The sequence below is a fragment of the Sciurus vulgaris genome (genome assembly GCF_902686455.1).
Source record: "Sciurus vulgaris genome assembly, chromosome: 4".
Taxonomy (NCBI): domain Eukaryota; kingdom Metazoa; phylum Chordata; class Mammalia; order Rodentia; family Sciuridae; genus Sciurus; species Sciurus vulgaris.
In genome coordinates, this window is record NC_136464.1 from 34,913,335 (window position 1) to 34,927,302 (window position 13,968).

Here is a 13,968-nt window from a genome sequence, read left to right on the forward strand (position 1 = left end):
CAAGCTTTCTGAGGAATCTCCACACTGCTTTCCACAGTGGCTGCACTAATTTGCAACCCCAACAGCAATGTATGAGTGTACCTTTTTTCCCACATCCTCTCCAACACCTATTGTTGCTTGTGTTCTTGATAACTGCCATTCTAATTGGGGTGAGATGAAATCTTAAGGTAGTTTTGATTTGCATTTCTCTTATTACTAGAGATGTTGAACATTTTTTCATATATCTGTTGATTGCTTGTAGATCTTCTTCTGTGAAGTGTCTATTCATTTCCTTAGCCCTTTTGTTGATCGGATTATTTGTATTCTTGGTGTAGAGTTTTTTGAGTTCTTTATAGATTCTGGAAATTAGCGCTGTATCTGAAGTATGAGTGGCAAAGATACTCTCCCACTCTGTAGGCTCTCTCTTCACATTACTGATAGTTTCCTTTGCTGAGAGAAAGCTTTTTAGTTTGAATCTATCCCAGTTATTGATCATTGCTTTTATTTTTATTGCTATGGGATTCCTGTTAAACAAGTGTAATCCTAAGCCAACAAGTTGAAGATTTGGACCTACTTTTTCTTCTATAAGATGCAGGGTGTCTGATCTGATTCCGAGGTCCTTGATCCATTTTGAGTTGAGTTTTGTGCAGGGTGAGATATAGGGGTTAAGTTTCATTCTGTTGCATATGGTTTTCCAGTTTTCCCAGCACCATTTGTTGAAGAGGCTATCCTTTCTCCATTGCATATTTTTGTCACCTTTGTCTAGTATGAGAAAATTGTATTTACTTGGGTTTGTGTTCATGTCCTCTATTCTGTACCACTGATCTACCTGTCTATTTTGGTACCAATATCATGCCGTTTTTGTTACTATTGCTTTGTAATAGAGTTGAAGATCTGGTATTGGGATACCCCCTGCTTCGCTCTTTCTACTGAGGATTGCTTTAGCTATTCTGGGTTTCTTATTCTTCCAGATGAATTTCATAATTGCTTGCTCTATTTCTGTAAGGTACATCATTGGGATTTTAATTGGAATTGCATTGAATCTGTTTAGCACTTTTGATAGTATGGCCATTTTGACAATATTAATTTTGCCTACCCAAGAACATGGGAGATCTTTCCATCTTCTAAGGTTTTCTTTAATTTCTTTCTTTAGTGTTCTGTACTTCTCATTGTAGAGGTCTTTCACCTCTTTTGTGAGATTGATTCCTAAGTATTTTATTTTTTTCTATGCTATTGTGAATGGGGTAGTTTTCCTAATTTCTCTTTCTGAAGATTCATCATTTATGTATAAAAATGCATTGGATTTATGAGCATTGATCTTGTAACCTGCTACTTTACTGAATTCACTTAAGAGTTCTAAGAGTTTTCTGGTGGAATTTCCAGGTTCCTCTAAATATATAATCATGTCATCAGCGAACAGGGATAGTTTGAGTTCTTTTCCAATTCGTAATCCCTTTAATTTCTTTGGTTTGTCTAATTGCTCTGGCTAGAGTCTCAAGAATGATGTTGAATAGAAGTGGTGAAAGAGGGCATCCCTGCCTTGTTCCAGTTTTTAGGGGGAATGCTTTCAGTTTTTCACCATTTAGAATGATATTAGCCATGAGCTTAGCATAGATGGCCCTTACAATGTTAAGGAATATTCCCACTACTCCAATTTTTTCTGTTGTTTTGAGCATGAAGGGACGCTGTATTTTATCAAATGCTTTCTCTGCATCTATTGAAATAACCATGTGATTCTTAACTTTTAGTCTGTTGATATGGTGAATGACATTTATTGATTTCTGGATGTTGAACCAACCTTGCATCCCTGGGATAAAACCCACTTGATTGTGGTGTCCTATCTTTTTAATATATTTTTGAATTTGATTTGCTAAAATTTTGTTGAGAATTTTTGCATCGATATTCATTAAGGATATTGATCTGAAATTTTCTTTCCTCACAGTGTCTCTGTCTGGTTTAGGTATCAGGGTGATATTGGTGTCATAGAATGAATTTGGGAGGATTCCATCCTCTTCTATTTCATGGAATACTTTGAGGAGTACTGGAGTGAGCTCTTCTTTGATGATTTTATAGAATTCGGCTGAGAACCCAACTGGTCCAGGACTTTTCTTTGTTGGTAGGCTTTTGATGACCTCTTCTATTTCATTGCTTGAAATTGATTTATTTAAGTTGTGTATGTCCTCCTGTTCAGTTTAGGTAATTCATATGTCTCTATAAACTTGTTGATGTCTTTGAGGTTTTCTGTTTGCTGGAGTATAGATTTCAATATAGCATCTAATTATGTTTGTATTTCACTCGTGTCTGTTGTGATATTTGCTTGTTCATTCCGAATTTTAGTAATTTGAGTTTTCTCCCTCGTTCTCTTTGTTAGTATGGCTAACGGTTTATCAATTCTGTTTATTTTTTCAAAGAACCAACTATTTATTTTGTTAATTTTTCTGATTGTTTCTTTGTTTCGATTTCGTTGATTTCAGCTCTGATTTGAACTATTTCCTGTCTTCTACTACTTTTGGTGTTGTTCTGCTCTTCTTTTTCTAGGGCTTTGAGCTGTAGTGTTAAGTCGTTTATTTGTTGATTTCTACCTCTTTTGTTGAATACGCCCCATGAAATAAATCTTCCTCTAAGTACTGCTTTCATAGTGTCCCACAGATTTTGATATGATGTGTCTTTATTCTCGTTTACTTCTAAATATTTTTTAATTTCTCTCCTGATGTCTTCTGTTATCCATTCATCATATAATAGTGTATTATTTAATCTCCAAGTATTGGAGAAGATTCTGTTTTTTATTCTATCATTTATTTCTAATTTCAATCCACTATGATCTGATAGAGTACAAGGTACTATCTCTATCTTCTTGTATTTGCTAACAATAGCTTTGTGGTATAAAACATGGTCTATTTTAGAGAAGGATCCATGAGCTGCTGAGAAGAAAGAGTATTCGTTCTTTGTTTGATGGTATATTCTATATAAGTCGGTTAAGTCTAAATTTTTGATTGTGTTATTGAGATCTATGGTTTCTTTACTCAATTTTTGTTTCATGGATCTATACAGCGGAGAAAGGGGTGTGTTAAAATCGCCTAGTATTATTGTGTTGTAGTTTATTTGATTTCTGGAATTGAGAAGGATTTGTTTGACATATATGGATGAGCCACTGTTCGGGGCATAGATATTTATGATTGTTATGTGTTGCTGATTTATGCTTCCCTTAAGCAGTATGTAATGTCCTTCTTTATCCGTTCTGCCTAGTTTTGGCTTGAAGTCCACATTATCTGAAATGAGGATGGATACTCCAGCTTTTTTGCTGTGTCCATGTGCATGGTATGTTTTTTCCCATCCTTTCACCTTTATTCTATGGGTATCTCTTTCTACGAGATGAGTCTCTTGCAGGCAGCATATTGTCTGATCTTTCTTTTTAATCCAATCTGCCAGTCTATGTCTTCTGATTGATGAGTTCAGGCCATTAACATTCAGGCTTATTATTGTGATATCATTTGTATTCCCAGTCATTTGACTCGTTTTTTTTTTTTTTCTGACATGATTTGGTTTCTACTTTATTTGCTTATTCCTTTGGGCTAGTTCCTTTCATTGCTGATTTGCATCATTGTTTTTCATCTCTTCCTCATGGAATATTTTGCTGAGAATGTTTTGTAATGCCAGCTTTCTTTTGTAAATTCCTTTAGCTTTGGTTTATAATGGAAAGATCTTATTTCATCATCATATCTGAAAGTAAGTTTTCCTCGGTATAAGATTCTTGGTCGGCATCCGTTTTCTTTCAGGGCTTGGTAAATGTTGTTCCAGGCCCTTCCAGCTGTTAGGGTCTGGATTGAAAAATCTGCTGATATTCTTATTGGTTTCCGCCTGAATGTAATTTGATTCTTTTCTCTCGCGGCCTCTCAAATTCTGTCTTTATTTTGTATGTTAGGTATTTTCATAATAATGTGCCTTGGTGTGGGTCGGTGGTAATTTTGTATATTTGGAGTCCTATAGGCCTCTTGTACTTGGTTTTCCATTTCATTCTTCAGATTTGGGAAATTTTCTGATATTATTTCATTGAATAGATTGTTCATTCCTTTGGTTTATTTCTCTAAGCCTTCCTCAATCCCAAGAATTCTTAAATTTGGCCTTTTCATGATATCCCATAATTCTTGGAGATTCTGTTCATGATTTCTTACCATCTTTTCTGTTTGGTCAACTTTGTTTTCAATATTAAATATTTTGTTTTCATTATCTGTGGTTCTGTCTTCCAGGTGTTCTATACTATTGGTTATGCTTTCTATGGAGCTTTTAACTTGGTTTATTGTTTCCTTCCTTTCAAGGAGTTCTTTTTGGTTTTTTTTTTTTTTTAAGTATCTCTAACTCTTTATTGAAATGATCTCTTGCTTCCTGTATTTGCTCTTTTAACTGTTGATTGGTGCGATCTTTTAATGCCTGCATTTGCTCTTTCATCTCATTTGCTTCTCTGATTGTTTTAATTATGTACATTCTGAACTCCCTTTCTGACATTTCTTCTGCTGTGCTGTCATGGGTTCTATTGATATAGTATCTAGGTTTGTTTGGGACATTTTCTTCCCTTGTTTTCTCATATTCATCAGATGTCAGTGGGACTCTGTGATATTGCAGATTTCCTCTATTGGCTTATAGTGTCCCTGTAGATTTACAGTGTATCACCTCCCAGCCTTCAGTAGACTGCAGTCTTGGAGTAACTTGATGGTGCAGTGCTTCCGAAGAAAGCTGCCCCTAGCCTGCTACTGGTTCCACGGCTTGGAGCTGGCTCTGTTTGGAAATGCTCTCACTGGTGGGCCTGCTCTGAGTAGCTGACCATGTGGGAGGAGCCCACCATCGGAGTGCACAGAGCTGCGTGGGGAAGTCTCTAGCTGCCCTGCCCTACTCTAATTAGCTGCCCGAATCCAGTCCTGCTGCCCAGGGTGAGCTTCACCGGGTGGGGGAGACTCACCCGTTGCTCTATTTTAGTCTGAGTCTCTCAATGCCTCCCCTTCTTGAATCCTGGATTCTGGATTGACTGGAGATGCAGTCACCCTCTAGTCCACCATCTTGTATCACCCCATGGAAAAAGCTTGTGCCTGGAGGGGGCAGGGCCGCCTGGAGAGGTCTTGGCTGCCCTGCCCTGGTCCCAGAGGCTGCTTGCGGGTTGGAGGTCTCTGGTGGCTTGAGGACTTGAGCCTGGCTCTGTGTAGAAAGGCTCTCAGTGGGCAGTCTGCTCAGAGAAGCTAGCCTAGAAAGGCGCTTCCCACTGGAGGGTTCCGGGCTGCTTGGGGAAGTCCCTGCTGCCCTGTCCTGGTCTCTGAAGCAACCTGCAGGCCCCAGAGCTTTGCCACGCACTGGCTGAGGGACTTGAAGCTTGTTCTATGCAGAAAGACTCTCACTGGGGGGCCTGCTCCAAGAAGCTGGAGAAGCTGGCCATGTGGGAGGAACCCACCACCGGAGTGCTCAGGGTTGCCTGGGGAAGACTCTAGCTGCCCTGCCCTACTCTAATAAGCCACCCATATCCAAGCCTGCTGTCCAGGCCAAGCTTCACTGGGTCTGGGAGACTCACCCCATTGCTCTATTTTAGTCCGAGTCTCTCAATGCCTCCCCTTCTTGAATCCTGGTTTTTGGAGCGACTGGGAATGCAGTCACCCTCAAGTCCACCATATTGGATGGCCCCATGGAAAAAGCCTGCGGCCAGAGGGGGCAGGGCCACCTGGAGAAGTCTCTGGCTGCCCTGCCCTGGTCCCAGAGGCTGCTTGTGAGTTGGAGGTCTCTGCTTGCCCGGGGACTTGTGCCTGGCTCTGTGTAGAAAGGCTCTCACTGGGCGGTCTTCTCAGAGAAGCTAGCCTAGAAAGGTGCTTCCCGCCAGAGGCAGCCGGGCTGCTTGGGGAAGTCCCTGGCTGCCTTGTCCTCTCTCAATCATTTCTTAATATACCTTTTCTTCTCTTTGGTGTGTATTTCCTACCCATGTAATTCATCCTTTATATTTAAACCACTTCAACTTGTGTCTCCATTTCTTGCACCACACTCTCCTTTTTTCTTTATATATTCTACTTCTTTATTTGTTATTTGTACATTTTCTTCCTTTTTCAATAAAATTTAATGCACTATTAAATCTTAATTTTCACTAGCTATTGCAAATCAATCCACTTTGGTCAATTGAGGTATAGTGGTCAGTAATAATAACTTCTTTTTTTTTTTTTTTTTTTGCAGTGCCAGGGATTGAACCCAGGGCCTTGTGCTTGCAAGTCAAGCACTCTACTAACTGAGCTATCTCCCTGGCCCTAGTAGTAATAACTTCTGTTAACATTAGGTTAATATATGGTTTGCTCTTAAATTATCATTGCATAAGTGGCTACTCTCTCCTTTCAAAGTGGTAGCATTAATTGAATTAAAATTTATAACATGCTAATTTGACATGTTGAAACTAAGTCAGAGGCACATTATTGAGATGTAACTATTTACAAAGGAACTTCACTTACAAGAGGAAGAAGAATCCAGTTCAACAGACCCACAAAACAGGACCCAAGATAACATAAGTAAACAGATCAACAGGACATCTACAAAATACATATAATTTACCAGTAGCTGAATCTACAAATGTAGACTCAGATGAAGTGTCAAAGAATTAAAAAATTTTAATGGTTAAAATGATCAATGAGCTAAATGAAGATATATGAGAAAGGTGAGAGAAAATATAAGAAATGAAAGAGCATTCCAAAGAGCAGATAGAGATTTTGGAAAAAGAATATACAGATATCCTGAAAAAAAATAGTAAGTAAATCTAATATTCAGTTAAAAATCTCACCAATAAATTAGACCACGTGGAAGACAGGATTTCAAGACAAGGTGTATGAACTTTAAAACTCAGACAGCAATAAATAAAAGAAATAAAAATCATGATCACAAATTAAAGAAATCTGGGACAACTCTAAGAGACCAATCTAAACAATCATTGGAATTAATGAGAGAACTGAAATTAAATCTAAAGGAATGAATAACCTTTTCAGTGAGATGTTTCAGGGAAATTTCCATACCTATGGAGTGTGAGGGGCTCCAGATAGGACACATTCAGAACCCCAAATAAACAAGATCAAAAAAGAACCTCTACAGGACACACCACACTTCAACACGTGTCATACAGAAAAGAAGAATTTTAAAAGTCGAAAACATAATATTATGTCACATTGAGAAGTATTCTAGGTAGAATTCCTCCTGATTTCTCAACTGAGAATGTAAAACAGAGAAGGAATTGAAATGGTATCTTCCAAGACCTGATAGAAAATAACTGCTAATCAGGATTATCATATCAGGCAAAATTAGCTTTCAGAATTGAAGAGAAAGAGTAAAACTTTCAAAATGAGAAGAAACTAAAAGAATCCATGATGATTTTGGGGGCCAGTTGTGGAATGTTATGATTTAGTGCTGAGGGACTTGCCAAAAGATTATATATGAGACAATGAAAGAATTTTCAAAGATGGAATGATTCAGAAATGAGAGGTATAAAATCATCAGTTCATTAGTCACTGATGTGGGTTCACTGGGCAGGAACTTTGGGCAGATAATGTAAGGCTGAAGGAATGTGGTCACTGGAAGTGTGCGATTGGGATTTACAGTTTGTCCTTGGCGAGCAGAGGCCTCCTGCTTGCCATACCCTTTGCTGGTTTCCTCCACTATGCTCTTATGCAAAGATGTTCTGGCTTATTGTGAGCCCAGAGCTATTGACTCATCCAACCATGGTTTGTCCCTCTGAAATCATGAGTCAAAATAAGCATTTCATCTTCTATCTTGTTTTTGTCAGGTCTTTTGATCCAAGAAACAAAAAAGCTGACTACAAACATGAGTGTAAATAAACTCTCACATTAATAGACAAAGAATGGCTGATTGGATTCAAAAATAAGACCCAACTATACACTGTTTTCAAGAGACTCATCTTAAAGGCAAAGACATAGGCTAATAGTGAAAGACTAGAAATATATTACTGAAAATGGAGAAAAAAATAACAGGCAAGTCATACCTGTAGAAAATAATTCACTGAAAAAATAAGGATAGTGTTTATACCTCAAATATCAGTGCACCTAATTACATAAAGCAGGTACTACTCAACTTAAAGATCCAAATAGGGCACAATCAACCATATTGAGTAATTTCAACACACCTCACTCCCCATGAGATAGGTCATTCACACATAAAATCACTAAAGACCCTTCAGAAATAAAAATATTATATATTAAATGGACTAGCAGTTATTCATATAATAATTTATTAAACAACAACTAAATTCAACTTTTTCTTAGCTGCTCATGGAGCTATCTCCAATTTGCCCATATTATAGGAAACAGTAGTAAACCTTAGCAAATATTGTTCTCAGATTCCGGTAATTACTTCCATCTAAACTATCAGGTTATCATGGAATGAAATTAGCAAGAGCACAACCACAGAAATTACATATGGACATGGAGATTCAATAATGCAATCTTAAATGATGAATTCATCATTGAGAGAATGATGGGACTAATTTAAAATTCCTAGACTCAAAATATAATAGAGATGAAATGTACAAGAATCTCAGAAACTCTAGGAAGTTAGTTCTAATATGAGAGCTTATAAACTATGAATAAATATATTAAAATCAGAAAGATCCTAAATAACTTCATAATGCATCTCCAGGCTCTAGGAAATTAAAATACAATCCCAAATGCTGAATAAAGGGGAAATAATGAAGATGCAATATGAAATTAATAAGAAATTTAAAAACTACAAAGAAACTATGAAACAAAGATTTGATTCTTTGAAAAGAGTAATAAGACTGATAAATGTTAGCCAAAATAAGAAAAATAGAGAAGACAGGAAGTACTAAAATTAGAAATAACAATGTGCAATGACAGAGAAATCTCTGAAAACCAGAGGATTATTATGGACTACATTCAAATATCATATTCTAATAAATTAGAAGACCTAGAAGAAATGGACAAGTTTATACCCAGATATGAACTACAACAATTGAAATAACAAGATAAAAAAACTCAATCACACCATTTATATACAATGAGATTGAAGCAGTGACATAAATCCCTCCAGAGAAGAATAACCAAAGACCAGATGGGTTCTCCGATGAGCTCTACCATATCTTTAAAGAATTAGTGCAGCTCTTTCTCCCAATATTGCATGAAATAAAAAGTGTGGGGAGAGGGAAATAAATCCCACCTCATTTTGTAAAACCCATACCACCATGATTACCAAAACAGATAAAGACACACCATGGAAAAAAAAACTAGGACCAATAACCCTGATGAACATAAGCACCAAAATTTTTAATAAAATTTTGACAAATCATGATTGAAACCACAATAAGATTGCCAAATGTTTTCCCTGAGAAGTGGAGAATGATATATAATGGGGGGGGGGGTGGTGAATGAGAGACTAATGGGGGAACTTAAAACATGTAGAAGGAAATGAGAGGGAGGGGGTATGACAGATGGTGGAATGAGACGGACATCGATGTCCTGTGAACATGTATGATTAGGTGAATGGTGTGGATCTACAATGTGTACAACCATAGAAAGAAAATGATGTACCCCTTTGTGTACAATGAATCAAAATGCAGTCTGTAAAATTTAAAAGCTAAATAAAAAAATAATAATTAAAAAAATTAGCTGCAAAAATAAAACAAACCGAAAAAAAAGTAATAAAATGGCTAATTTACACAAGCAGGAAACGGGACACTTTTAAGGACCTATGAAAACATTTTAATGTCTTTTAAATAAAATCACAAGAAAAAATGAAAATAGGGCAACATGGATCATATTTATCTTTATGCAAATAAAGTCATAAATGCCCATATTAAAAAAATAAATAATTTTTAATTTTTTTATAAAGAAAAATAACAAAATTGTAAATTATGACCAAGTTTGTTTCAATCCAGGGATGCAAGAATGGTTCAACACCTACAAATCCATGAACATAATTCATTGCATAAAATAAATTAAGGAATCATAATCACAAGATAATCTCAATAGTGCAGAAAAACACTGGCAAAATCTAGCACCTATTCATGTTAAAAATGCAGAAGAAAGGAAGGATAGAAAAAACTTCCCTAAATATCATGAGTGCTGTATATAACAAACTATAATTCAACATATAGTGAATGTTAAATGAATGACAATACTTTTTCCTACACTCAGGAAAAAGACAAGATGTCCATTGTCCCTACTTCTACTCAATAAAGTATTTGATATTGTGGACAAGCAATTAGGCAAGAGAAAGAAATAAGTGTGATATAAATAGGAAAGAAAGAAGTCCAATAATCACTCTTTGCAAATTATATGATTCTGTATTTGGAAGACCCCCAAAAATTCACCAGAACAAAAATAAATCCATTAAAATACAAATCAGAAATATAATTCCATTCACAATAACCTAGAAACAAAGAAACCCAAATCCAATACCCTAGGAATGAATCTAAATAATGAGGAGAAAAATTTCTATGATTAAATTTATACATTGAGAAAAGAAAATGAAGAAGGCCTTAGAAGAAGGAAGACTTCCCATACTCTTATATAGGCAGAATTAACACTATCAAAATGACCGTATTACCGCAGCATTCTATAGATTCAGTGAAATTCCAATCAAGATAACAATGGCATTCTTCATGGAACTAGAAGAAAAGGTCCTAACTTCACTAAGAAAAATAAGAGACCTAGAATAGCTTAAGCAATATGGATAGATAAGAAAAATGCTAGAGATATCAAAATACCTAATATGAAATTTTGCTATAGTGCTCTGAAAACAGAAACTACATTGTTCTGTCATGTAGACTAATGGAAAACAAATCATCAACAGAAACCCGCATGGATACCGTGATCCAATCCTTGACAACGGTGCCAAACACACACATTAGAGAAAAGGCAGCTTTGTTTTGTTTAACAAGTGGTGCTGAGAAAACTAGATATCCATATATAAATGAATGATACTAATTCCTCTCTTTCATCCTGCTCATAGGTCAACTCAAAGTATAACAAAGACCTAGAAATTAGACCAGAAACACTGCAAATCCTGGAATAAAACAGAAAGGGAACACTCTAACTCATAGGTGTAGGCATTGACTTCTAAAATAAGACTCCTAAAATGCAATAAAGTAAAAAATTAATAAATGTGATGGCATCAAATTGCAAAACTTCTGTTCAACAAAGGAAATAGAAAAGAATGTGAAGAGACAAACTACAGAATGGGGAAAAAAATGTTTGCCAGCTATTCACTCTGAAGAAAATTAATATCCAAAATATGTAAAAAACTTGAAAAGTTTAACACCAAAAAACACAAATAAACCAACTTATAATTGGACAAATAAACACACACTTCTCAAAAGAGGAAATACAAATGGTGAACAAGTATGTAAAAAATTATGCGGCAATTTTAACAATTAGGGAAATTCAAATTGAAATGACACTGAGATTTCATCTCACTCCAATTAGAATTTCAGTCATCAGGAACACAAAAATAATAAATGGGGATATGATGTGGAGGGGAAAGCAACACTTTCACACACTTGGTAGTATTGTAAGTTAGAATAATCACTATGAAAATCACTACGGAGATTCTTCAAAAGGGTAAAATTGGAACAACAAAATGACGAAGTTTTCCAACTCCTTGGTATTTATCAAAAAGAATCAGTCACATACTCTAGCAACACATACATGCCCATTTATAGCAGTACAGTTCACAACACCCAAGTTATGAAACTCACCTAAGTATCCTTCAACAGATGGATGGGTAAAGATAATGTGATAGGTACACACAATGAAGTTTTACTCAGTCTTAAAGACAGAAATGTCATCCCCAAGGAAACAGATGGAACAGAAACATAATGCTAACTGAGATAAGTCAGACTCAGAAAGTCAAGGGTCCCATGTTTTCTCTCCTATCTGGCAGCTAGACAGAAAAGGAAAGGCAAAGGGACCTCATCAAAATGGATAACAGACCAGAAGAGTAGAGAAAGGGAATGGGGAAGGGAGAAAAAGAAGAAAATGGGAAGTATAGGGGAAAGAAACTGACAAATCTGTAGTATATCACTGTATGAATATAGCACAATAAATCCCAATCTTATAATAATTATAATAGATAACTAAAAATCATTTTAAAAAGATGACAGTACGGGAGTAATGACCCAAAGATGGTGGAGTAGGAAGTTCCAGGGGTCAGTCCTTCCAGAGAAACAACTATTGACCTAGTGTGAACTGTCTGAAACAACTCTTTTGGAACTCTGGTATCTAGTAGAAAATGATACTATCCAGGGAAATAGTTGATAAAGAAAGTTCTCAAAATTCTCAGTGTCTCACATACCAGCTACTATTCCACATAGAGCAGCACCCACTGCAGGCAGCTGTGAGGACAGATTCTACAGTCCTGTTGCATCTTGGTGCTAGAATGGGAAACAGGGATTGTCCCTGCAAATATCCCACTTGTATGCCTTGGTCACTTGATCTAGGACAAGGAGAAGCCATTACACAGACTGGCCATTAGGTACTTTCCCTTTCTCCCAATCATTTCAATTTGCATTTCATGGCTCCAATTTTATATTTTCTAAGTTGTTTATGAATATTTCCTTTTCACCTCAGGTGTCAATATTGTCTTTCTTCAGGTAGATTTTTAATGTCTCTAGAACAGTGTTTATGTATTCTAGGTATTTAATGAATCAATTTTATTTCTTCAATGATAATTCATATAGATCTTTAAAGATAAGATATGCATAAAGAGTTTGTCAGGAATGTCTTTCCTGACCATGTGACTAGCCGTAGTAACCATAGAATTAATCAATGAAACACAAAAGGTAGAAGCAATCAGATAACAGAGTTGTGGTTCACATGCTACCTCTTCCATTTTGATCAGGAAGCAGTCGATGATGTCCCGAGGACTGTTCATATCCAGAAACTCTTGGTGTTCTTTTATTTTCTCCAAAAAATACTCTTTCATATCACCAACATTCTTAAAAAATGTTTTATGACTTCCTGGGAAATAATCCATGAGAACAGGAAAATTGTTGCAGACCTACAAAATAAAAATATATTTTAGTTAGAAACAGGTAAGATAAACAAGCATATTATCCCTAGTCTAATGTAGAATCTATAGCTTTAAGAAAAACTAAAAAAGTTCTCCACCTTCATGGAGAACTGTACATGTTTAAAAATTCCCATGCCTATAGAAGGATTTGGGGAGAAAGCATTGGCCAGAGACCCAAAGGATTTACATTTCATCTCTAATGAGGGCATTCGTTTTCCTCTGCATAAATGACTCAGTCATATTTTCCTGACACTTCATGATGTCCAACTCTGGGCTACACTTTGGTGTCTAGACTCACTTCACTGCTTGGGCCATATTGGACAGAATAAAGACCATATGCATTTTCTTGGGAAAAGGGATAGGATTTTTCTCACCTGGATCCATGCGGAGCTCAGAATCTCCTGGTTTTCATTTAATTTCTGTATAAATTTGAGAAAATGCAGATCTTCATAATCAAAACGACTATGGAAGATAATGGAGCTGATCACATTGCAGGGAGCACAGCCCAAGATAAAGGTGGGGTCACAGGGTGAGGCTAAAGAAATGGAAACATTAAAAGTTAACATTAAAATATACATAAATATGTGTTTCTCTTTGAGATAGCAGGGAAAGGTAATTGTAGAACCTCTAAGCAATATCTATCAAGAAATTCCTTTGAGATAAAAAATATTCAGCATGCTAAAAGTCATTATCACTTTTACATAAATCTCGAATTGACTTTTACCTTCTAGTGGTTTTCATAGTGCTCTATTCAAATCCACTGCCTTTTTAAGCCATTCTAACACACACTATCCCTTATTTTTTGAAAATATTTTAAAAGAGCACTTTAAAAACACCTGATAATATGATTTCAGTGCAGAATCGTAGTTGTCATCAAACCACTATATATATATATATATATATATATATATATATATATATATATATATATATATGTTCAGT

The 13,968-nt window shown here is 36.0% G+C and overlaps 1 protein-coding gene across 2 annotated transcripts in view; it reads right to left on the reverse strand.

The window, feature by feature from the left end:
- Positions 1-13,968, reverse strand: part of LOC306660040 (cytochrome P450 2C18-like) — a 47,120-nt gene that overhangs the window by 18,277 nt on the left and 14,875 nt on the right. For both annotated transcript variants that reach the window (XM_079138107.1, XM_079138108.1), the window contains exons 4-5: positions 13,401-13,561; positions 12,838-13,014 (exon numbers count right to left, since the gene is read on the reverse strand). In XM_079138107.1, coding sequence (XP_078994233.1) covers positions 12,838-13,014; positions 13,401-13,561 — 338 coding nt within the window. The remainder of the gene's footprint in view (positions 1-12,837; positions 13,015-13,400; positions 13,562-13,968) is intronic.